We start from the raw sequence: 23,425 nt of genomic DNA on the forward strand, positions 1-23,425 counted from the left end.
GTCTTTAGGGACCCAGACTCAAACGGGAGAATCGGGACTGTCTGGCTTCGGTCAGAGCGAGTGCAGCTTTCTCTCCCAGCTTTGCAGCGGGTGCTGGGACTCAGAGAGGCAGAGCCCCTGGGGACAGGACTGAGAGCCGCCATAACTGCTCTCTCCGGCCCACCCTGTTGATCCTGTGTGACCCGCCCTACCCAAGCCCTGCACAGAGGCATTTGCTGGATAGCCTCAGGCAAAGGCTAAATTAGCACCTCCCTAGAGGACAGAAGTTCTCTCACTGCTGACACAGCTGATTCTCATAGCCACTTGGCCTGGAGGTCAAACCCTCCCTGGGATTAGCTACAACAATCAAGGTTTAACTATAAGACTGTGAACAAAGACCACTAGGGGGTGCACCAAGGAAGCATAACAAAATGCGGAGACAAAGAAACAGGACAAAATTGTCAAAGGAAGATATAGAGTTCAGAACCACACTTTTAAGGTCTCTCAAGAACTGTTTAGAAGCTGCCGATAAACTTAATGAGATCTACAAGAAAACTAATGAGACCCTCGATGTTATATTGGGGAACCAACTAGAAATTAAGCATACACGGACTGAAATAACGAATATTATACAGACTCCCGACAGCAGACCAGAGGAGCGCAAGAATCAAGTCAATGATTTGAAATGCGAGGAAGCAAAAAACACCCAACCGGAAAAGCAAAATGAAAAAAGAATCCAAAAATGCAAGGATAGTGTAAGGAGCCTCTGGGACAGCTTCAAGCGTACCAACATCAGAATTATAGGGGTGCCAGAAGATGAGAGAGACCAAGATATTGAAAACCTATTTGAAGAAATAATGACAGAAAACTTCCCCCACCTGGTGAAAGAAATGGACTTACAGGTCCAAGAAGCGCGGAGAACCCCAAACAAAAGGAATCCAAAGAGGACCACACCAAGACACATCATAATTAAAATGCCAAGAGCAAAAGACAAAGAGAGAATCTTAAAAGCAGCAAGAGAAAGAAACCCAGTTACCTACAAGGGAATACCCATACAACTGTCAGCTGATTTCTCAACAGAAACTTTGCAGGCCAGAAGGGAATGGCAAGAAATATTCAAAGTGATGAATACCAAGAACCTACAACCAAGATTACTTTATCCAGCAAAGCTATCATTCAGAATTGAAGGTCAGATAAAGAGCTTCACAGATAAGGAAAAGCTAAAGGAGTTCATCACCACCAAACCAGGATTATATGAAATGCTGAAAGGTATCCTTTAAGAAGAGGAAGAGGAAGAAAAAGGTAAAGATACAAATTATGAACAACAAATACACATCTATCAACAAGTGAATCTAAGAATCAAGTGAATAAATAATCTGGTGAACAGAATGAACTGGTGATTATAATAGAATCAGGGACATAGAAAGGGAATGGACTGACTATTCTTGGGGGGGAAAGGGGTGTGGGAGATTCGGGAAGAGACTGGACAAAAATCGTGCACCTATGGATGAGGACAGTGGGTGGGGAGCGAGGGCGGAGGGTGGGGCGGGAACTGGGAGGAGGGGAGTTATGGGGGGGGGGGGGGAAAAGAGGAACAAATGTAATAATCTGAACAATAAAGATTTAATTTAAAAAAAAGAATAGGAATAAAGTCTTATTACTAGTATTTTCCGATTCCCTATAACCCGTAGCGTATTGATTAAAATATTTAACTTCTGTCTTTCCCAAGCTTGACACTCAGTGAAAACCCCCCTTTCTCTCCAAAAGCCTGAAAGAGCGGTGTGTACAGATTTCTTTCTGAATCAGCAGGAAGTGGAAAAGGATGGAGAAGATGAATCAAAATTTGCAGTGGGGTCTCACAGTGGAGTCCAAAGGAAGAACTTAACCACCGTTACTCAGATTTAAAGTGAAATAAATTATATTGAAGTACAGTCATCAAAAGCATTTTGAATTGTGCTAATTGTAGTCTATGGGCTTCTTTAATTGGCACACTATTATTTAAGATCAAGCAAAGGTCTGATGACTACTGTCATCTCAAAGCCATAGTGAGTGAAAACAGTATTTTAAGAGATCTGCAACAACTGTACAGAATATGGGAATAGCTGTGCATTCCATTGATGACAAAGCCCAAGTATTGTTGTGCCACTGTGGTCTGTTGCCTACATTCAAGATAGGAGGAAATACTAGGTTTTTGGTCAGAGGATAGCAAAAATCGAGACATAATTCCAAGTTCATGGACGCCTCCCCCCGCCCCAAATTCTATCCACAGACCCCTTGGGGGTGGTGTGTGGAATCCAGGTTCCTGTTCTAAAATATTAATTGAGCCAGAAAACCTCCTTTGGGTTTCATCACATTTGTAATAGAATCTAACTCCTTGTCTTGGCCCTGCATGAGCCAGCCCCCTGCTTGCCTCTCCTTCCTCACCTCCCTGACTTCCTCTCTCCCTAACTCTAATCCAGCCACACCGGTCTCCTTCCTGTTACTGAACCCAGAAAGAAGTCTCTGCCTCAGGGCCTTTGCACATACTGCTGCTTTGTACCTTCCGTTCCTTTTTGGTCTGCACATGCCTGGCCCCTCCTCCTCACTCAAGTCTCTATCAGATGCCTCCTCCTCAGGGAGGTCTCCCCTGGCCACCAATCTGGTAAGGAGTCTTCCTTTCCCTCAGTCACTCTCCAGTCCATTGCGTTCTGTTCTTTCCTTCATAGCAACTGTCAGCCTCCTGTCTGTCTCCCCAGCTAGAGAGGGTGCCAGCTCCATGGGGGCACAGACTTGTCTGCCTTGTTCCTCATTGTATCCCCAGGTAGAAAGGTGCCTAGACATGGGGGATGTTCACTAAATGTTTGTTGACTAAAGGAATTAAAGAAGGAGAAAGAGAGATGATTCTGGGTGAACAGTGAGCTGATTCAGGGCTGGGGTTGGCCAGCAGGTGGCCCCATTTCTCCACAATCCAGAGAGAGCATGCGATCCGAAGCCACTTGGGGGCGCATTACCATCGAGTCAGGTGGTAGGAAAGTTAAAGCTCAGAGATGCCAGTGGCGGGAAGGGCCCAAGCCAGGGATGTTTTGTGTATCATCTGCTCAGTCCCTAACACGGGAGAAAGACTAGCACGGAGGGCTAGCACCCCCCATCAATGCCGAGAAGGGCAGAGGTCCTTCTTATCACCCTCAGCCCAGTGCAGGCACCTAATAGGGCATCAGTGAATTTTCAGCGAATAAATGAGGTAAAACTTAGGACTGGTGGTGTTTGGGGAAGACTGTGCTTTGCGGCAGCGGGGATCATGGCCACAGACTGGAGGCAAAAAGACCGAGACACATGGCTTGTATGACACATGGGTAACCTGGAGTGTAACTGCTCATTTTCCCATCTGGCTTGGTTCCACGTGGGAGGAAGGAACTAGAGGAGGCCTGGGCCCAGAGCGGCCGCTGTACCCGGCCTGGGTGCAGCGCTTCACCTCCATGCACCGGGAAGGCACCCTCACCCCGCACTGCCATCCCTCATCTGACAAATTGTGGCCAGTTCTAAGACGTGGACGGTGTTAAGTCCAGAGTAGGAAGGACAGGAAGGGGTGGGCTCAGGAGGCTTCCTAAATTATGTTGTGATGGATTGTGTTCTAAATGAGCAGGAGCGTGTGTCGTCTGCCCAGTGGTGGAAGGGGCTGCCTGGCAAGGCAGTGAGCACCGTCCTGGGGGCCACCTGGGTGAAACTGCACCCCACCTGCCAGAACAGTGCAGAGGGTAGACTAGAGGGGTGCCAGGGTCCCTTCCGCTGAGAACCTTGGGCCCTCTTGCCTGCTTCTTGCTGTGTGACTTAGGAGAAAGCCAACTCTCTCTGGGCCGCGGCCTCCTTAAGTGTACAGGGCTGTGGTTCTCAACCTGGGCTGCACATGAGGATCACTGGGAATCTTTTTAAAATCCTGATTTCTGGGCCTCATCCTCCGGAAATTCTTTTCTTTGTTACTAATGTTGTGGCCTCACCCCATAACAAAGAAACACAATTTCTGGAGGATGAGGCCCAGAAATCAGGATTTTAAAAAGATTCCCAGGTGATTCTAATGTGCAGCCAAGGTTGAGAACCACTGGTATAGGGCGACGATGCACGGTGTCCTGGGAAGACGGCTCTGGAGACACCCAGAAACCTGACTCTGTTCCTACACACCTGGGGCGGTGGGCACCTTCCCTCTTTAAGACCCAGTTTCCTCAGGTGACGCCTCAACAATTCTGACTTCAAGGGGCGGTGGAAGGAATTAAATGAGGCTCCATGTGTAGAATGTTTAGGCTGGTCCTTGTTCACTCACGTGGTCCTCCCTAAATGGCAGTCATCATCACTGAGTCATTTCTTTCTCGGGGACTCAGTGTTCTCATCTACAGAATGGGGGTAATAATGTCTAACTCTTCACCTGCGAGTTAGACCTGTGGCCTGAGGAGTATTATTATCCACGGAGCATTTTGGAAACCTCAACACAGTCCTCCAGCATGACCATTTGCTACCCCTGCACCCTCATGTCACCCCACAAGCTCTCGAGGGCGGAAGCCCCATCTGGCCATCGATTCCACATAAATTATGTTGTGACGACTCACAACTTCCAGTGCCCACACAGACTCTCCACTGAGCTCCAGCCTCACATATCCGCCTGCCTATTGGGTGCCTCTCCCTAGATGGCTAAGACTCTTCACAGCCTACCAGGTCCAAATCGAAACTCCTGGTTCCCTGCCCCAGCCCTCCAAAACACCCAGTTCCCCCCATCTTGCCCATCTCAGAAAACCCCCGATCATCACACAGATGCTGAAGCCAAAGTCCCAGGAGTCACCCTTGACCTATCCGAACCATACCCCCTGGCCACCCACCATCACCGCATCTCCCACCTGGATGCCTGCAAGGACTGGGCTCCTCGCTTCCACTCCCGTCCTCCACAGTCCATTCTCCCCGCAGCACTCGGAGAGAGCTTTTTCAAGGGTCAGTTGGGTCATGCCACTCACCTATTTAAAAAACCCCAATAGTTTCTCATCACACTGATCATTCATTTTGAATTTCTTGATCGGGCTGGGCCCTACAAGGCCCTGAGACACCTGGTCCTGCCTGCCTCTCCGTCACCTCTTATTTGTCTTCCACTCACTCTCTTTGCTCCAGCCATACCACCTTCCTTTGTGCCGGGAACAAGTCAGGCTGGTTTCTGCCTCAGGACCTTTGCACTTGCCATTGCCTTTCCCTAAGCTCTCCCCCTGGCTTCTTGGGGCTGACTCATTCCAGCCTCTGCTCTCACAGGCCACCTTCACAGTGAAACCTTTCCTGACTGCCCTATTAAAAGTGGCTTCCTTCCTCTACGGCACCACCCAGTTTCATTACACTTACTCTAAAACAGTCTCGTTTTGCTGGTTTGTTTACTTGTTTACTGTCTGTCTCCCCCTGGAACATAAGGTCCTCACGGGCAGCCCCCTCTGCCTTGTTCACAGCTGTCCCTCTGGGCCGTGAGTGGGCACCTGGCATGCACATGGTGCTCAGTGAGTGTGAGTTGAATGAATACCAGTAAATGACTGTGATTTTTTCCAGCCACTCCACTAGGAGAAGCCACTCCACTAGTAAAAGTGGGAGGTGGGGTGGCGTGAACAGAGGTGCCTGTCTCTAGCATGGGCTCTTCTGTGCACCAATGGCCCCTGGAGGCTGGCCCTGGCACATGGAGCCCGGGAGGTGCCAGCGATTGGGACAGAGCATCACAGCACAGAGAACCACTCAACAGGAAGGAAAGCCACATGGACTGTGTGTTACGCCCCTGCTGCCTCACGCTAAAGTGCCACAGCAGATCCCGCCCCGGGAGCTGTGGAGGGGCCGGCGCGCCTCGGCCCCGCTCCTGGGGCCCTGGGCCTCTGGGTGCACTGACAACACCCTCCAGGTGGGTGGTTTGGCTGGCCTGGCACCCGCTACCCATTCTTCAAGCAATTGGACCCACCTCTTCCCTTTGGGGGCTTGCTCTGCCCCACTCCCAGGTCACACGGTCCAGGTTCGGCTAAGCCCCCATCTCAGGAGTGGGGCCACAGACTCAAAGCTGGCCACTGGGTGTGCTATCTCCCTGGGCAGGTGGCTGCCAGTCTCAGTTCTGGCACCCATTTTGCCCGCCCCAGAACCAGCAGGGAGGTCTTCCTGGGGCGGGCCTGGCGTTGCAGGCTGGGCCTTTTCGGTGACATAAGCCAAATATTCCCTTTTCTTTTCAGCTGCCTGAGTGGCCCGGCTGACACCCCCTCCCAGCTCATCCTTCACTGTCTTCCAACTCTGGCTCCCACTCCCGGCCCCGAGCCCACCCTGCTCTCTTAGAACTCCCCATTCCCACGGCCCGGAATCCCTTTCTTCAGCTCATCCACCTGGTAAACTCTATTCACCCCACCTTGGTGCAGGGACCGCCGCCACTGGCAGCGTCCCCGACTCCCACACACAGAGGTGGCCACCTTTCTCTTCCCACCACACCCAGTAGTTTTCTCTGGGAAACCTTTATTCACTAGGCCCTGCCCGCCTAAAAGATTTTTGTCATGCTCTATTTGCCACGGTCATATTACGAAAATAGGGATTTTTTTTTCCACTCTTCAAGTACAAAATGATGTTTTAACAGTTCATGTAAATTTTCAATCAGCGCCTCTGCCTACCCCAGATGTTCTGAATGACTCCCCTGGGGAGCTGTCTGCTCCACTCGATTGAAAAGCTGCAGCAGAACATCCCTCATTGATCCAGCAAACACCGTGCGGCCCCCTCGGTGGCAGGCATCGTGCCGAGCGCTGGACACACAAGTTACAAAAGTGTGTGGTAATCGTCCCCGTGTCTGTGCAAGCTAGGAGAACGCAGGGAGGACCTGCCCAGTGGTCTCACCGACATTGGAAGCTGGCCTTAGAGGGGACCTTCCCTTCGTACTTGTTATCCTTTTAAAATGGTGGGGTCACGGGTGATTTTGACTTTCCTAGTATTTTCATAACATTTCCTAGTGGTTCAACGGTGTGTGTTTCCCTACAAGATGGGAGCCCTCGGGGGCCAGGCTGGGTGTGGGTCACCCCAGGTCCGGCACCCAGGAGGCCGGAGATGTCTGTGACGTGATCACAGGACAGAGTTAAATGGCATGGAACATGGAATTGTGGGCATGAGACACAGGCTGGAGAGGGGCCAGCCGCGCGCGTGGACAGCCAGGGCAGGAGGAGCCGGTCCTCGCCACAGCCCGGGCCCAGCGTGGTGCCAGCAGGACAGGGAACAGAATACCCGTTTGTCTGTTGTGGAAAGAGGTCACGGGCGACAGAACTCCCAGAAAACGAACTTGGCCCAGCTTTGCACTAGCAGAAGACGGACAGGGGAGGGTGAGAGCTGAGGGAAGCGGGCGTGGGAGGAGCGAGAGGAAAGCGCTTGGCAGCGTGGGGTTCAGGAGGCCTTGAGAAGCGGGCCTGGTGGGATGGCAGGTGACGGGTCAGCCCACTGCGGGGTCCGCTGGGAGCCTGGGGGACGCGGTTCTAGGGGTGCATCAACACAAGGGGTGTCTGCACGAGGCTGCCCTGCCTTCCTTCCTCCTGTCGTCTTTGTTCCTTCCGTCCTGGGACACAGCCTGGCGATCAGAGGGAGAGGCCTGGGCTGTGGACCCCCGAGGAGGAGGCAAGAGACAGGAAAGCAAACGCCACTGAAAACTTCCTGGAGGTGTGGGCCCCCGAGCTGGGGCTTGAAGGAGGACGAGGAGCTGTCCAGGGAAAGGGAGGAAGCTGACTTCCAGGTGGGAAGAAGGACAAGAGCAGGGACACCAAGAGTCAAGACCTAGTGCAGAGCCCTGAGCCTCCGTGTTGCTCTGTGAGGGGCCGTGTGTGCTCCGAGGAGACGGAACGCCTGCTGCTGGGGTGTCTGGAGGTCGAGGCGGGAGCGCAAGACACATGTCCCTTGAAGGACAGCCAAAAGCAGCTGTCCTAACCCAGATCCCTGGTTAGAACCCTGGACCCCGGGCCGCTCTGCCGCCCATGCTCACGGTGCGACCTAGGGCAGGCACCTGGCTTTGCCCCTCAGAGCCTCGGCCGTGGTGATTTGTGGATTCAAGGCGGTCACATTAGCACGGTGCCTGGCACCAAGGCAGCACCGAACAGGCTCTGGTTATGGTTACCATGGCGAGCCCAGCATTGGGAGGCTACGTCTGGAAGAGCCGTTATGGAGCCGTGGCCATGGATGGCTCTGTGGGTTCCTGGGGAACCAGGCCCAGAGGCAGGAGCTCTAAGGAGGCAGACACCAGCTCAGGGTGAAGGACAGTCTCAGATGGGCGTGCTGGTCAGTAGTGGAGAGGCCCACGGGAGGCACAACCCTGTCAAGGGAACGGCCTCATGGGCACTGGACAGTGCCCTGGCGCAGCAGCACCTGCCCGGGGTTCCGTGAAGGGGTGGGGAGAGAAAGCCGTCTGCAGAGCAGTCCTCGTGGGAAGCCCGGGGCTAAGGGATTCCCTGCCTTAGACTTCTCAGGACCTCCACCACCTGGGAACACGGGCCGGAGGCTCAGATGCTTCCAGACACCCGATGTGGTCAGACAGAGCAGGCCCAGCGGGAGGGGAGTCTGCCCAGCTCCCGCTCTGCTCCCGCTGATGATCCTTAGGCAACTCTGTTGGCCACAGTCATGGGTTGAATTGTGTCCCCGAAAAAGATATGTTGGACGTCCTAACCCGTGGCCTGTAAATATGACCTTCCTTGAAAACAGGGTCTGTGCAGATGTTGTCAAGTTAAAATGAGGTCACTGGGGTGGTCCCTCGTCTAATGATTGGTGTCCTTATAAGACGGGGGACTTTGGATACAGAGAGAGACACCCACAGAAAGAAGATGGTGGAGGGAGAGATTGGAGCAACCCACCTACAAGACACCAAGGATTTCCGCAACAACCTCACCCCCCCCCCCCCCCCCCCCCCGCCTTCTGGTCTGAGACAATACTTTATGTTGTTTGAAGCCACGGGTTTGGGAACTTTGTCATGTTGTCCTAGGAAAGCAACACAGCCCACAAATCCAAACAGGATTTGTCCGGAAGTCTCCAGAATGGGGAGAAAGGATGCAGGCCTGCCTAACTCCGAGATCACAAGCCCATTTTCTGAAAGGGCGATTCATTCACCGGCCGAGCTGGGGATCCAATGGGAGGCCCTAATTCTGATTCTCAGCCTTTGGATTTGCACCCACACAGGTACCATCCATGGGTGACTCCTGGCCTCCCTGCCAGCCTCCCAGATGGCTGGGGCCCCAGCCAGACGCATAGGAAGCACTTAGCCGGGCCTTCCATCCTGGGGAGGACGTGCCCTCTCTGAGCCTCGCTGCCCTCTGAGAGGGGGCTGCATCTGCCAAGGCTTCCTAGGGTTGCCGGGAACTGCCTGGCATGTGGCTGTTGGTAGGAACGAGGCCACAAGGCCCAGTCAGCCCCTGCACACCCCTGCGGGTCCTCCGCTGGGGGACTGGGCTCCCGGCTGCCCTTACCTGTGCTGTGAGCTGGATGGGCTGGGACAGGGTGAGCTGTGGGGTCCCAGGGGGCTGGCTGGCGGGCTGTGGTGGTGGCAGGTCGCCTCCCCCAGAGGAGGCTGGGGGCTGCGAGGTCGAGGAGGAGGCAGAGGAGGAGGAGGAAGAAGAGGAAGAGGAGGTGGAGGAGGCAGCGGCGGCGGCGGCAGCAGCATTGGACTGTTGCACGGCGGCGGCCAGGAGCTGGGCCTGCGCTTGCTGCAGGAGGAGCTGCTGCTGAGCTGGCATCAGCGCCGTGAGCTGCAGGGCAGGTGGGGCAGCGGGGACAGGAGGGCATGGGGAGGAGCAGAGAAGGCAGAGAGAGGTTAGTACCCGAGCCAGACAGGTGAGGGGGCAAGTCTTCTGGGAGGCAGAGGAGGGCAAGAGGCAGGCGGCAGAGAGTGGCCGTGGCCCTGGAGGGACACCCAGGCCACGGTCCCGTAACAGATGGAGGCAGCTGGCCTGTGCCCCTGGCCCGTCCTCCCCGAGTACTTACCCCGGCGAGCTGGCTGCCCGTCAGCATGAGCTGGGCCTGGGGCAGATGTGGCTGAGCCGGCTGGGGGGGCGGGGGTGCTGCTGGGGCTGAGTCACCACTGGGGTCTTCGGCCTTGATCTGGGGGGGAGAGAGGCAGGGTCCGGGACCCCAGAATGTTAAGTGGAGGCCAGAGAGAATGCCCACCTGCGAACCAAAGAGAGGGCACGAGTGTGGCAACAGCAGCCTCCAGCCGTCACAGGAGGAATGGACGGGGGTAAGGAGGCCAGACCCTGCCCTGACCAGCTGGGTGCTCAGGCCACCACCCTGTGGCCTGTTTCCTCATCAGTCAGATGGGCTGCCACACCCCCTGCACCCACACTCCCCACAGAGGAGGGCCACCTTTGAAGAGCACTTTTCCCCTCTTGGGAGCCAGTTTCCCTGTTTGTAAAATGAGAAATGATGCCAGGGGGCCCTGGGATCTCAAATGAGGGGGTCTGGGTCCCACAGCCCTCATCTGTTCAGACACAGGTGCATCTCTTATTTGCCCAGTGGAGTAAGATTTTATTGGAAGAGAGGGCCTAAGGGTAGTAAAAAATCAACCCCCCACAGCTTTAGAACATGGGTCACAAATTCAAATGTAGACAGCACAAACGGGTGATGTGGGCAGAGGATGATGGGCGGGCTGGAGGGACTGCCCGCCCAACCATCCACAGAGCAGGTCTGCCCACCTCCTACTCTGCTCCTGCCAGCGGCAGATTTTAAAATCTAAAGCACAGCCCTAGCCGGTGTGGCTCAGTGGATAGAGTGTCGGCCTGTGGACTGAAGGGTCCCGGGTTTGATTCCGGTAAAGGGCACATGCCCAGGTTGCAGGCTCGATACCTAGTAGGGGGCGTGCAGGAGGCAGCCAATCAATGATTGTCTCTCATCATTGATGCTTCTGTCTCCCTCTCCTTCTCCCTTCCTCTCTAAAATCAATAAAAACATATTTTTAAGAAATAATAAAATCTAAAGCAAGAACGCCACCGGACAAGGAAAACATACCTGCAGCCCGAGGTGGCCCAGGCGCCGCCAGCTGGCAGCCTGCACTCCCAGGGCCCCTCAGCTCCTCCTCATTTCTCCGTAGGATAGGATGTGGAGGCATCTCGCACCAAAAGCATAGGGCAGCCCTGGCCGGCTGCTCAGTGGTTAGAGCGTCGGCCTGCTCACCGAAGGGTCTCGGGTTTGATTCCCGGTCAAGGGCATGTACCTGAGTCGCAGGTTCGATACCCAGCCCCAGTTGGGGTGCCTGAGGGAGGCAACCAATTGATGTGTCTCTCTCACATTGATGTTTCTCTCTCTCTCTCCCGCCCCCCGCCCCTCCCTTCTACTCTTTCTAAAAATCAATGGAAAATGTGCCCTCGGGTGAGGATTAACAACAAAAAACCACCTAGGGCGACCAGCATACAGCGGCCCTGGCCTCCTTCCTCTCCTACACCAACACCCAGACGACGGTGGGCTCGCCTGGGGTGGGAGGTGGGGGAGGGTCTGCTGGTAAAGGACACATGGGGGTGGGAGGAGGCCCGGCTTGATGGATCACACACTGCTGCCCAGTGTCCCAGAAAAAAGGTCCGCAGGAAAGGGACACCGCAGCTTGGCAGAGGCATGGCATCTGGAATGCAGACTGTGACTGACAGACAGAGACCCTCCTCCGGGTGGGCGGGCCGCCAAATAATAGAGGGTGAGTGGTGTGCCCCCAAGTACAAATGTCAGAAAGTTTTAGGGGTACAGGGCACAGCATGAAACAACAGTGAGTATGAAAAGCCGGGCCGTGGCTGAATCCCTGGCGGGAAGGAGGGCGCTCCTGGAAGTCTGGTCGTGTTTGCGTCTTGCTTTGGTGAAAAGCCAGGTGTACGTACACTGAGGATCATGTGTGTGTCATTTTTCAGTTAAAAAGTTTTAAAAACCCACACAGCATTGGTAGCCATGGCGAGAACACTAGTCCTCCTTCAGAGCTTTCATTCTTCCAGGCTCTTAAGAAAGTCTCCGTCAGGGGCTAGGACGGCTCCAACGCCTCCCAAAGTTGGCCAAGTCCCCGGCTAACCGAGGGCAGGCCTCAGGCTGAGGCCCTCAGACGCAGGCAAGCGTCTCTGGGTACATTTTAACAATCACTGTATTTATTTCCATGGCAAGTGATTTTGGTTTTCCATTCATGAAATTTCCATTTTAAAAAATGTTTATTTCAGCGGTTGAAAGAGAAGCCGGCTCATGAGTCGGTGGCTGTCGAAGCTGCCGGATGGGTGCCTGGGAGGTTATTTTCATTATGTTCTTCTTTCTACTTTTGTATCAGCTTCACATTCCCCCAAATAAAATGTTTTTTAAAAAATCGAGCCAATTAACAAAGGTCTGATGTAAATAATTGTACCTGACGGGTGTGGATTTGTCTGAAATCGTGATGGGAGCGCGTGAAGCCTGCAGTTAGGACAAGACTGACGGGAGAGATGGAGCGGGAGGCAGAGGCCCAGGGCGGGGCAGCCTTGAGCTTTGCCTGGGACCAGGGCGGGCGCAGGCCTGGGAAGGGGAGCGAGAACCCCTCCTACCCCCGGGCCCACTGGTTCCACCACAGAGAAACCGGGCTGCAATGGGGCAGGACGGGCTGCAAAGATTCAGCTGAGGAAGAAGGGCGCGGAGGAGATGCACGCTCTGAAGGCTAAGGTCAGAGCCAAACCCGAGATTGGAGGGAGGGAGGTCCAGCTGGACACCTTCTCCCCTGGGCCCTGTCCAACTCGCTCGGGACAAGACACTGCCCACCGAGCGTCCTCGGGGCACGCTAGCTGTGGGGGGACCGCAGAGGCCACCTCATCTGACTGTCCACCCCCTCACCCCGTTAGAGAAGAGGAAACGGAGAAGCCCAGAGAGGGGAAGTGATTTTCCCACAGTCACAGAGCAGCCCCCAGCCCCTCACCATCCTTCTGCCACCTGCAGTCCAGCCCACGCCCCTGCCCACTGTGCTGCCTTCAGGCCTCTGGACCTGCCGACTGCCCCACCGGCTGGACGATAGAGACCTGGGCCCCAGACACCCCGGAAGGGCCCCATCTGGATTTGGGATTTGCTCTGTTTGGCCATTTCCCGCCTCCCCACCGTCCTCTCCTGCAGCATCTGATCGGTCCCCCCAGCCATCCTCACTGGGTCTGCCTCCCCCTGACTCCTCCACCCCACACCCCCTGAGTGTGTGTTGGGGGCAGAGGGTGGGGTGAGGCAGGCCTCGGTTCGGTCAGGGAAGTTGGGATGGGGGCGGGCCCTCGGTTTCCTGTTGTTCATCGCCCTGGGGCTCTGGGGGGGATTTCCCTGGCCACCCCCACCCCCCAGGGAAGGGGAAGGAGCCCGGGTGAGTCACAGGCCTGGGGCGGGAGCCCGAGGGTGAGAAGGGGTGGGAGGAGCTTTGTCACCAAGGTACCAGGCTAGGTGCCCCCTTCGGCCCTGGGCCCATGACAGGCCTGAGGGACACTTCCAAAAGCAACTGCCACCCATCACCGAGCACCGCCCTCCCCTTCCTCTGGCTGCTCTGACAGGTGCTTACCTTGGTGCCAGGGCCAGTTGGGGACACGGAGAACGGGGAGGTCTTATTCTGGGGGTTCTGTGAAGAGAAAGTTGGGGTGAGGATGGGACCAGTGAGATGAATCAGCTTCTAACACCTGTGCCCCCCCCTCCCCACCCCCGCACAGCCCCCTTTGCTCCCTTCTCCCCTCCCCACCCCCGGCTCATCCACGCCCCCTGACCTGGTGGTTAGTGTCGGGTCCATTTCTTTCAGTGTCTGCAATGAGAGGGGGAGGGGGAGGTGTCACCCACTGCCCCGAAGCTCCCACCACCCGCGCTGCCCACCCTCTGCTTCCCACACACCTGTGTGCTCTGACGGGGAGTCCAGACCTTGCTTCTCGGCCTCCAGGGGCTTAGACATTCTTATTTCTGGGGACAGAGGAGGATGGAAGTGGGTGAGGAAGGGCAAGCTCCCGGCCCTTCCTCCAGCACCACCGCAGCCTCTCCCCAAACCCCTCACCCCCTGCCACCTGGCAAGTGTCTCTTTCTGGGAGACATGCCCTTCGTTCGGGGCCTCTGCCCTTCGCTGGGAGGACAGGCGAGGGGCCTTCAGGCCTTGAGGCTCCTGCCTGATCCTTTCCACCCTCGGAAGGTGCACAGGGAGGGTGGCCCCGGCAGGCTGCGGGGCAGGGCAGGATGTAGACTGTGGTCAGGGGTCCTGAGAAACCTGGCTGCCCGGCTGCCCGGGAGGAGGTGGCTGAGGTTCCAAAGGAGAGGCCCAGCCGTGGCCTCTGCTCAGGCACCGCCCAGGCACCAGGGCCGTCCTGCCTCACCAGGTTTCAGCTGAGGCGTGTTTTCCACTCTGAGCGGGGCATGGGGGATGTGGCAGGACGGCAGCATCCCCAAAGGAGCGTCTTAAGATCCCCGGTGTGATTCAGCGCCGGGCTCCCCGGCCCACCACTTTCCCTCCGCACCTCACCGTCCCCCAGCCCCCCATTCCATTCAGCCCCGGGCTCCCCCCGGCCCACCACTTTCCCTCGGCACCTCATCCCCCCCCCCCGCCTCCCCTCTTGTATTCGTGCACAGGCGCACCAGAGGGGCAGCCCCACTCTGATCTCAGTAACTCCAGCTCCAGCTCCTTCCGGCTCTACCCCCAACCTTGTCCTCAAACCTAATCCTAGACCTCACCTGGGCTTTCAGTCTTGAATTCCAACTGCACCCCCAAATCCCAGCAAGATACCTGGCCCCTAAAATGCAATCCTTTTCTATAGTTCTGTAGACCCCGGAAATGAAGGGAAGTATCCAGGGGAGGTGGCACCAAGGGACACAATGCAATGGAGACCGTGCCCTGTCCTAGCTCTGATGCTGGCCATGGAAGGCCGAGTGCTTACCGGTGCCAAGCACAGGCTGAGTGCACCTCCAAACTCACGCTAGTAGTTGGTGCTAATATCACCCCATTCTCACAGGGAAGGGAAGGAGGCTCTGAGGGGGTGTCACCTCCCCAAAAGCAGTGAGACAGTAGAGACTGGACCCCAGCCTCCGTGGCTCCAGGGTTCCTGCTTTTAAAAAATATGTTTTCATTGATTTCAGAGAGGAAGGGAGAGGGAGAGGTGACAGAAACATCAATGATGAGAGAGAATTATTGATAGGCTGCCTCCTGCACACCCCTCACTGGGGATTGAGCCTTTGCCGGGGGGGGGGGCGGGGGGGGGCGGGAGGGCATGTGCCCCGACCAGAAATTGAACCATGACTTGGTTCATGGGTCGATGCTCAACCACTGAGTCACGCCAGCCGGGCAGGGTTCCTGCTTTTAATCAGGGCTGCTGCAGGCTAATGAACCCCAGCCCTGACTTCCACCCACCTCACCTCCAACAGTCACCCCACCCAATCTCACCCTGACACTGACTCCAGACCAATCCTTCCTGGTTCTAGACCCCCCCCTCACCCCTTCACCCCAAATCTGGGCTTCTGCCTGACCCGTTCTCAATCCCCTTACCCACCCTGGACCCCAACTCCCATCCAAAGAGGCCAAGACCTTCATTTGGACTCGATTCCCAAATTGGCCTCAGACCGTACTCATGACCCTGACTCAGACCCAAATGTGTCTCCCACAGTCACTCCAAAACCCACCGTGATCCCTCCCCATCGAAGGAGCTGTCCAACTCGTGTGCTCCGCTGAAGAGAGAGCAGGGACACCCTCAGCAACTGAGAAGTCCAGGAATTCTGCAACTGAAGATTACTCGACACTCGGGTGTAATATTCCTGATTGAAAAGCCAGGCCACACCCTGCTGGTGGGAGTGTAAACCGATACGAGCACAAGTCAGGGCAGCTAAGAGGTGGCCCCTCCTACAACTCCGCACGTCCACTCCCGGCCTCCCGGCCACCGATGGCCACAGGTGCACGTGTTCCCAGCAGCCCTTCAGGAAAGGCCCTGAACTGGAAAGAACTCCAGGGCAGTGGTCCTCCACCTTGGCTGCACATTAGAATCACCTGGGAATCTTTTTAAACTCCTGAGGCCCAGAAATCAGGATTTTTAAAAGATTCCCAGGTGATTCTAATGTGCAGCCAAGGTGGAGAACCACTGCTCCAGGGCCTGTCAAAGGGGAACGGGTCAACAAACTGCGGTCTGTCCACACAGGAAATACGCCGCAGCAGGGAAAGCACACGCTCCTGCATCTCAGACCGCCGGATCTCACAGACCTGGCGCCGAGGGGAGGACGCCGGACACAAAAGCGGACAGCAGGACTCCAGTTACCCGAAGCTCAGAAAGGGTGAGATGATATCCGATGATCAAGGTCAGGCGGGTGGGTACCTTTGGGGGTGCGGCCGGGAAAGGGCATGAGGAAGGCTGAAGGGGCTGGAAAGGGTCCGCGTCATGACCTGTGGGAGCTGACGTGAGTTTGTACACACGTGTAAGTTCTTCAGGCTGTACCCTTAAAACCTGGGCACTTTCCTATGAGTATGTCATGTTTTCACAAAAAAAGAAAACATTTCAAAAAAAAAAAAAAAGAATAAGCCAGCATATAGTCCTATTAAAGGTGTAGGCTGGTGAGGGTGGGGTGGGCAACGGGTGCCCAGGACGGTATGGGAGCTCGGGCCCTGGGCACTGGGGACAGGGCACCGAGTGGCCAACATCCTGAGACATAGGAGGGCACAAAGGGAGCTGTGGTGAAGTCCTGCTTCTCAGCCCTTGTCCCTGCTCCGAGCAACAGCTAACCCTCAGGCAGCCTTAAATTTCACCCCTCCTAGCATCCCTGGCACCTCTGCCCAGCCCAGTCCCCTCCCTCCAGCCAGTGTCCACAGCGCCCCAGGGAGATCCCACATCCAGCACTTCCTGGCGCTGAACCCTCCCCTGGCTTTGCATCTCCCCCAAGAGCCCAGGCTCCTTGGCCTGGCATTGGGGTGTGGCCCTGCCGCCCTCCACTGCCCTCTCTAACCACTCATGCATCGTGCTCTTCCACCGCACTAGGCACTCCTTCTGCTTGGGCTCCTACTTCCCGGGGTGTCCAGACCTGCAGGTTCTCTGCTACCCGCCTGGCCGGTGGATGCCTCTCCTGCCACAGCCCCGGGCAGCCTCTGACCTCACCTCCACCCCAGAGAGTCTGTGCTCATCCTTGGCCTCTGCTACGGGCTACGTTGTGTACCCCAACATTCATATGTCGAAGCCCTAACCCCCAGAACCACAGAATGTGACTGTATGTGGAGAGAGGCCTCAGAAGAAACCAGCCTTGCTGACATCTTGACCTTGGACTTCTAGCTTCCAGAATTTTTTAAAAAATATATGTTTTTATTGATTTCAGAGAGAGGAAGGGAGAGGGGGAGAGGGATAGGAACATCAATGATGAGAATCACTGATAGGCTGCCTCCTGCACACCCCACACTGGGGATCGAGCCCACAACCCCTGACAGAGAATCAAACCGTGACCTCCTGGTTCATGGGTCAATGCTCAACCACTGAGCCACACCGGCCTAGTAGCATCTAGAACAGCAGTTCTCAACCTGTGGGTCGCGACCCCTTTGGGGGTCAAACGACCCTTTCACAGGGGTCACCTAACACCATCGGAAAACACATATATAATTACATATTGTTTTTGTGATTCATCACTATGCTTTAATTATGTTCAATTTGTACCAATGAAATTGGGGGTCACCACAACATGAGGAACTGTATTAAAGGGTCGCGGCATTAGGAAGGTTGAGAACCACTGGTCTAGAATTTTGAGAAAATTAATTTCTGTTGTTTAAATCACCCAGTTGTGCTATGTGTTACAGCAGCCCCAGCAAACTAATACCGCCTCCCAGGCTGTGCCTTCCCATTGTCCGAGCCCCGAACTCACAGGGCTGTGGCCACCTGTGTCCCAGTCCTTTCCTGCCAGACCAGGATGCAGAGTTAGGTCTGACTCATCACTGGCATCATCCACCGAGAAAAACAGATTATAAATGCTTGCTGATGTCCCTCCCTGCAGCTCTGTCTCTTACTTGTCCCTGCCTCTGTCCTCCTGTCTCTGCCATTTAACCAAATTTCCTGAGACCTTGTCATGAGCTGGTCCCTCTGCCTGGAACACTGTCTACCTGGCGACCTCCTACTCATCCCTCAGGACCCAGCACAAGTTCCATCCTCTATGAAGTCACCACTCCCGATGCCCCCAGATAGCTCTCCCCTGCTCCCTCCGTCCTGACCCAGCATCTTTTTACCACTGTCCTAGAGGCTGTAGCTACTTGGGCCCCAGTATGTCTCCCCCATCAGACTAGGACCCCCTCAAGGACAGTTCTGTCTTTTTTTTTCCCCGGGCAGATGGCAACACCCAGGCATCCCACAGAGTAGGCTTGTCACCTTAGGGGTAACTTTTTTTTTTTTTAATATATTTTATTGATTTTTTACAGAGAGGAAGGGAGAGAGATAGAGAGTTAGAAACATCGATGAGAGAGAAACATCAATCAGCTGCCTCCTGCACACCCCCTATTGGGGATGTGCCCGCAACTCAGGTACATGCCCTTGACCGGAATCGAACCTGGGACCTTTCAGCCCTCAAGCCGACGTTCTATCCACTGAGCCAAACCGGTTTTGGCTAGCGGGTAACCTTTACCCGCTCAAAAATTCATCTCACATTAGCAGTGAGGATTCAGGCGTTACCCCAAATCGTTAATTTTTTGAGGGGGGGTCATGTCTGTCTTATCTTGGGGTGCCTGACACCGCCCAGCATAGGATACGTGGGTCCAATAAATAAGAGTGGCCCCAAACCCTGATCTCCCTCCTCCAGGCCTTTGCCTCTGCTTTTCTCCCACCGGGGCGACCCTTTCCTTCTCTAGCAGCAAACTCCTGCTCCCCTTTAAGGCCCCAGCTCACATGTCACCTCCTCTGTGAGGTCCTCCCTGAATCCCCAAGTGTTTAGTGTCCCTCTCATCTGGGATGCCCCTGCCCCTAACATACCCTGACCACCTGGGCAGTGACTCTTAGCCCCAGACTGTGGCCCCAGGCTGCAGCCATCGCTGCTCAGGCTGGGACCGTGTCTTTGGAATGAAGACATACATGAAGGATTCTCGGAGGGACCAGGACCCAATCCTGTCCAAACAAGCCCCTTGTGTCCCTGCTGCCACCTGACGCCTGGACCAAGCAGCTCTAACCTACACCTTTAGGGCACCCCCTCTGCAGGGATAGTGGCTGAAGGGGCAAAAGCGGTTTGAGGGGACATTTCCACCGCTCTGATTCCTTTGTTGTCCCTAACCCGCCCCCCTCCGGCCCCGCCACACACACACCATTGCACGTAGGCCTGGCCAATGGCAAAATGGCCAGTGCTGCCCTTCACCCAGGCCTCGCTGGCTCGTTTCCTCCAAGGACGAATAGGGGCTCCATTTCAACTAGGAACCCAAAGCCAAACGAGGACCTAATGGAGACCGGAGGGCACCGACAAGCCCATCAAGAGGCCACTGAGCTGCCCACCCCGCAGGCATTCGGCACCTGGGCCCAGGCAGGGCTGCCCCCGCCCCTCTCTTGGCAACAGAAATACTAATGCTATTCCCACACCAGACAAGATTTCACTGGGACAGGGTGCAACCTGAATATCAGGTTTTTTAAAATATATTTTTATTGATGTCAGAGAGGAAGGGAGAGGGAGAGAGAGATAGAAACATCAATGATGAGAGGGAATCGTTGGTGGGCTGCCTCCTGCATGTTCCCTACTGGGGATGGAGCCCACACCCCCAGGGATGTGCCCTGACCAGGAATCGAACTGTGACCTCCTGGTTCATAGGTCGATGCTGAGTCTCACCGGCTGGGCAGTATCAGATTTTTAAAAGGCCCCTTCCCTGTGATTCTCATGTGCTCCCACCCCTGGAAACTTCTGACGCCCCACTCAAAGCCGCATTTACACAGAAAGTTCGGCTGGTTACTTATGGCCGTCCTGCCCTTCTCCCCTCCCAGGCAGTGTGTAACTTTTTAGCCAAAAGGGAAACGCGGTACAGATCCTATGGGCCCCTTGTTTCCCACCATCCTGAGTCAGACACACCCAGGGTGCCCACACCCCCTGGCCTCGCCCGCCCCGAGCGAGCGATGGCCCCAGGCCTAGAACTCTGGCTGCCCTCCACTCCTCACCCTCCCTCGCCCCTCCCACCCGACTTTCACTTCTCCTCTGCATTTCCCCCAGCCAGTTTTAGCAGACTTGGGTCAGCTTCTCGTTAGCACTTACCGAAAATGGGGCTAAATATAGAGGGCCCTAGGGCTGCCCCTCACCCCTCCTGGCCCCGCTTGGCCTGTCCCCTGGGTCCCCTGCCTCCACAGCCTGCTTCAATCAAGGCTTGGCCTGGGAGCCCCTTTGGGCTGGGTCGGTGCTGCCGGGAACCTCTGCGGGCCCAGCTGGCCTCGTCCCAGCCTCTCAGGAACCACACCTCACACCCCCACAACCCCACAGCTGTCCCTGGGCAGCCTCAAGGGAGTGGATGCTTCTGAGCTGTCAGGAGGGAGGGATGGAGATACGGGCAGACACAACAAGAGATGTGGCCCCACAGCTGTGCTGACAACAGGCAAGAGCTGCCACAGCACACACACCAGGCAGGGTCCCAGCCACACACAGAGACCTGCAACACACACAGGGTGTGTACAGACCCCAGACAGGCATGTCTGCAGATGAAGACAAAGGCCCAGACACAATGACACGGGCAGATATGCAAAACACACCAGACATGAGTGTGCACACCTGCACTTGCTTATATGCACTCACACACCGAGACCCATTTGCACAGAAGGTTTGGTTGGTTGTTTAAGGCCATTCCACACTTACACATCCAGAGTCACTCACTGACAGACAGACACACACTCACATCCAGGTCACTCAGACACACAGACAGACATGCACACACATCCAATCACTCAAATAGGCACACAGACAGACATGTACACACTCACCATTCAGAGTCACTCAGACACACACACACACACACACACACACACACAGTGTTCATATAACTCACACCCCAGAGTCACTCACAGACAGATATACAGATAGATACAGATGTGCACACACTCACACATCCAGAGTCACTCACAGGCAGATGTGCATCCACAGATACACCCAGGTCACTAAGCTAGACACGCACACACAGACATGCACACACTTACACATCCAGAACCACCTCAGCCTGGGAGATGGCCGGGGTGGACCCCTGAACTTAGTCCACGGATGTGTAGCCCAAGACCAGGCAGCATGAGTGATCTGCCCCAGGTCACACAATGTATTGATTCCTGTCGAGGCGGGGGGACGCAGGGCAGGCCTCCCGGGCAGGCCAATTCAGTGAGAAATCCAAGTAAAGGGTCTAACCCAGTGCCTGGCATGTATGGGACCCCCATCCAACCCCATTCAGGGATTAGTCAGTAGGGAGCAAACGGTATGTGTGTGCAGATGCCCCGGAGGTCTGTGTCCACAATGTACGCGAACATACGTACATGATTGCACATATGATCACTTCAATAAATAATCACGTGATCCTAAATGGTGTCTTCCTTCCATCTTAATCCCCTCCCCACCTTTTTGCCGTGCTCACAGCCACTCGTCCTTCACATGTCAGCCCAGACATCCCCTCCTCCAGGGAGCCTTCCCTGACACGCCACAGACCGAACTGGACAAGTCTTCTGGGCTCCCACAGTCCCCTGTGCCTCGGCCTCCCAGCCCCCCCCTCACCCCCTGTGCCTGCTCCACTTCCCGGTGACAGATCTGTCTCTCCCACTGGACGGGGACTCCAGCCGTACAGAACTGAAGCTGCCTCTCAGTTGTATTTCCAACACCCCGCACAGAACTGCCGAATAAACACATGTTGATGAAGGATCACACACACCGATGCACACAGGATGGCAAGCACCAAAGCAAGGCTCATCCCCACAGACACCCAGGAATGAGACCCATACCCACAGTCGTGCCTACATGGTCACAAATAAAGCAGTCGCCCAGTGTTCCAGGCACTGTGTTAGGCACTGACGTGTATTACCTCCATCAGCACTCTCATGCAGAGATAACTATCATTATGCAGAGAAAGACACATTACACCAAACGAGGCAGCAAACCCACAACGCCTCGGGCAGTACCTGGTGCTCACTGTGCACTCAGTCAACTGACATGGGGGGGGGGGCAGTTACTAAGCACAGGAACATATAACATTTCAGGGGTGGTAAGTGCCACGAAGAAAAGACGAAGCGGGCAAGGGGGCTGAGACGGGCGGGATCAGTTGCCAGCTCAGATGGGAAGGTCAGGGAAGGCCTCCCTGAGGAGGTGACAGCTGAGGCCAGTGAAGTGAAGAAGTGAGCCCAGGGGTCACTGCTAAGGTGACCCCTCCCGTGGCACACACCACAGCCCGCACTCTCCCTCACACGCGGACACTCGACTATCACACCCTGGAGACTCGCCGCTACCTCTCCCAGGCCGCACACCCTCAAGCCCAGCAACTCGCTCCGCCTTCCCACCCATTTGCAAACCTGACTCCTGTCACCCACCCACTGGTCCACAGAAGAGCCCCCCACCAACCCGGCTTGTGTCCCTCCCCGGGAGCCTTGGGGACAGGGCGGCAGAGATGGGGCGAAGAGGTCGGGAGCCCCCAGGTGTCTGCTGTGGAAGGGGAGAAGAAAAAGGAGCTGGAGGGGGACCAGGGTGCGAAGGGGAAGCTGCTGAGGACCGGAGCGAAAGCACAGAGAGCGCAGGAGGAAGGGCAGGGCCGGCCCAACCCCGCGGAGCTGCCCTAACTCTGCGCAGCGGCGCGGGCTTACCTGGAGCCCCCATGCTGGAGTGAACCGTGCTGCCCGCCCCGCAGGGCTGGGGGAACAACTGTGTCACCTCCCGCCCTCTCTGGGGGCCAAGTCCTCTCTGCCGGAAGTCACCCCGGGAGGAAACCGCAGGGTCCGCCCCCTTCGGAAGGGAAAATACCCTGCTGAAAGGCCCACCCCTGCAGGCAGCGACCCCAAGTCAAGTCTGTAGGGGAAGTGGGGGTGTGGGGGGGGGGCCACGGGGCAGGCTGGAAGAGCTGGCTCCCACAGCGGTGCCCCCGGAGGTGCCTGCCACAGCGCCCCAGCCCCGTGCTGCCTCCAGGGCAGATCTGGAATAGGGCGTGTGGGCTGGGAGAGAGGTGGGCCCGTGACAACACCACTAAAAAAAGGGCTAGAAGCTTTATGGGGGGGGGGGCGGGGGGTGCAGGGGGAGAAGGCTTTCCCAAAGCCGGGCCATGCAGCTCACGCTTGACAAGGGTCATCTCTTGCGCGATCACTATTCGCCCCTTTCACAGAAGGAAAGACTGAGGACCCGGGAGCTGGGGTGGCGTCACAGGAGCGCAGAGCCGAAAAGGGCGGCAGGAGGAGGCGTTCGGGTGGGTTTCCAGCCCGGCGAGGGGCGGGGGGAGTGGGGGAGAGGAAGGGGGACCCTGCCGTACACCTGCCCGCAGGTGAGGCGTCCGGGCCTCCACCGAGAGGATGCGGCGCCCGTGGGCGGCGGCAGTGAAGGCGCAGGTCCGGGC

The 23,425-nt window shown here is 56.1% G+C and overlaps 1 protein-coding gene across 12 annotated transcripts in view; it reads right to left on the bottom strand.

Annotated features, from left to right (window-relative positions):
- POU2F2 (POU class 2 homeobox 2) overlaps nt 1–22,797 on the bottom strand; it is a 38,952-nt gene extending 16,155 nt beyond the window's left edge. For 5 of the 12 annotated variants that reach the window (XR_009448804.1, XM_059666394.1, XM_059666393.1 and 2 more), the window contains exons 1-5: nt 22,686–22,797; nt 13,798–13,863; nt 13,677–13,711; nt 13,478–13,534; nt 9,943–10,059 (exon numbers count right to left, since the gene is read on the bottom strand). Coding sequence is in view for 11 of the 12 variants with exons in the window: in XM_059666394.1 (XP_059522377.1) it covers nt 9,943–10,059; nt 13,478–13,534; nt 13,677–13,711; nt 13,798–13,863; nt 22,686–22,698 (288 nt within the window). In the remaining variant the exon portion in view is untranslated. Of the gene's footprint in view, nt 1–9,428; nt 9,708–9,942; nt 10,126–13,477; nt 13,535–13,676; nt 13,712–13,797; nt 13,864–22,685 lie in introns of all 12 variants that reach the window. The other 7 variants (XM_059666390.1, XM_059666396.1, XM_059666395.1 and 4 more) reach the window with 3 other exon arrangements.
- Between the last annotated feature and the right edge of the window lie 628 nt (nt 22,798–23,425).

Source organism: Myotis daubentonii, chromosome 15, assembly GCF_963259705.1.
Source record: "Myotis daubentonii chromosome 15, mMyoDau2.1, whole genome shotgun sequence".
NCBI classification, from domain to species: Eukaryota; Metazoa; Chordata; class Mammalia; order Chiroptera; family Vespertilionidae; genus Myotis; species Myotis daubentonii.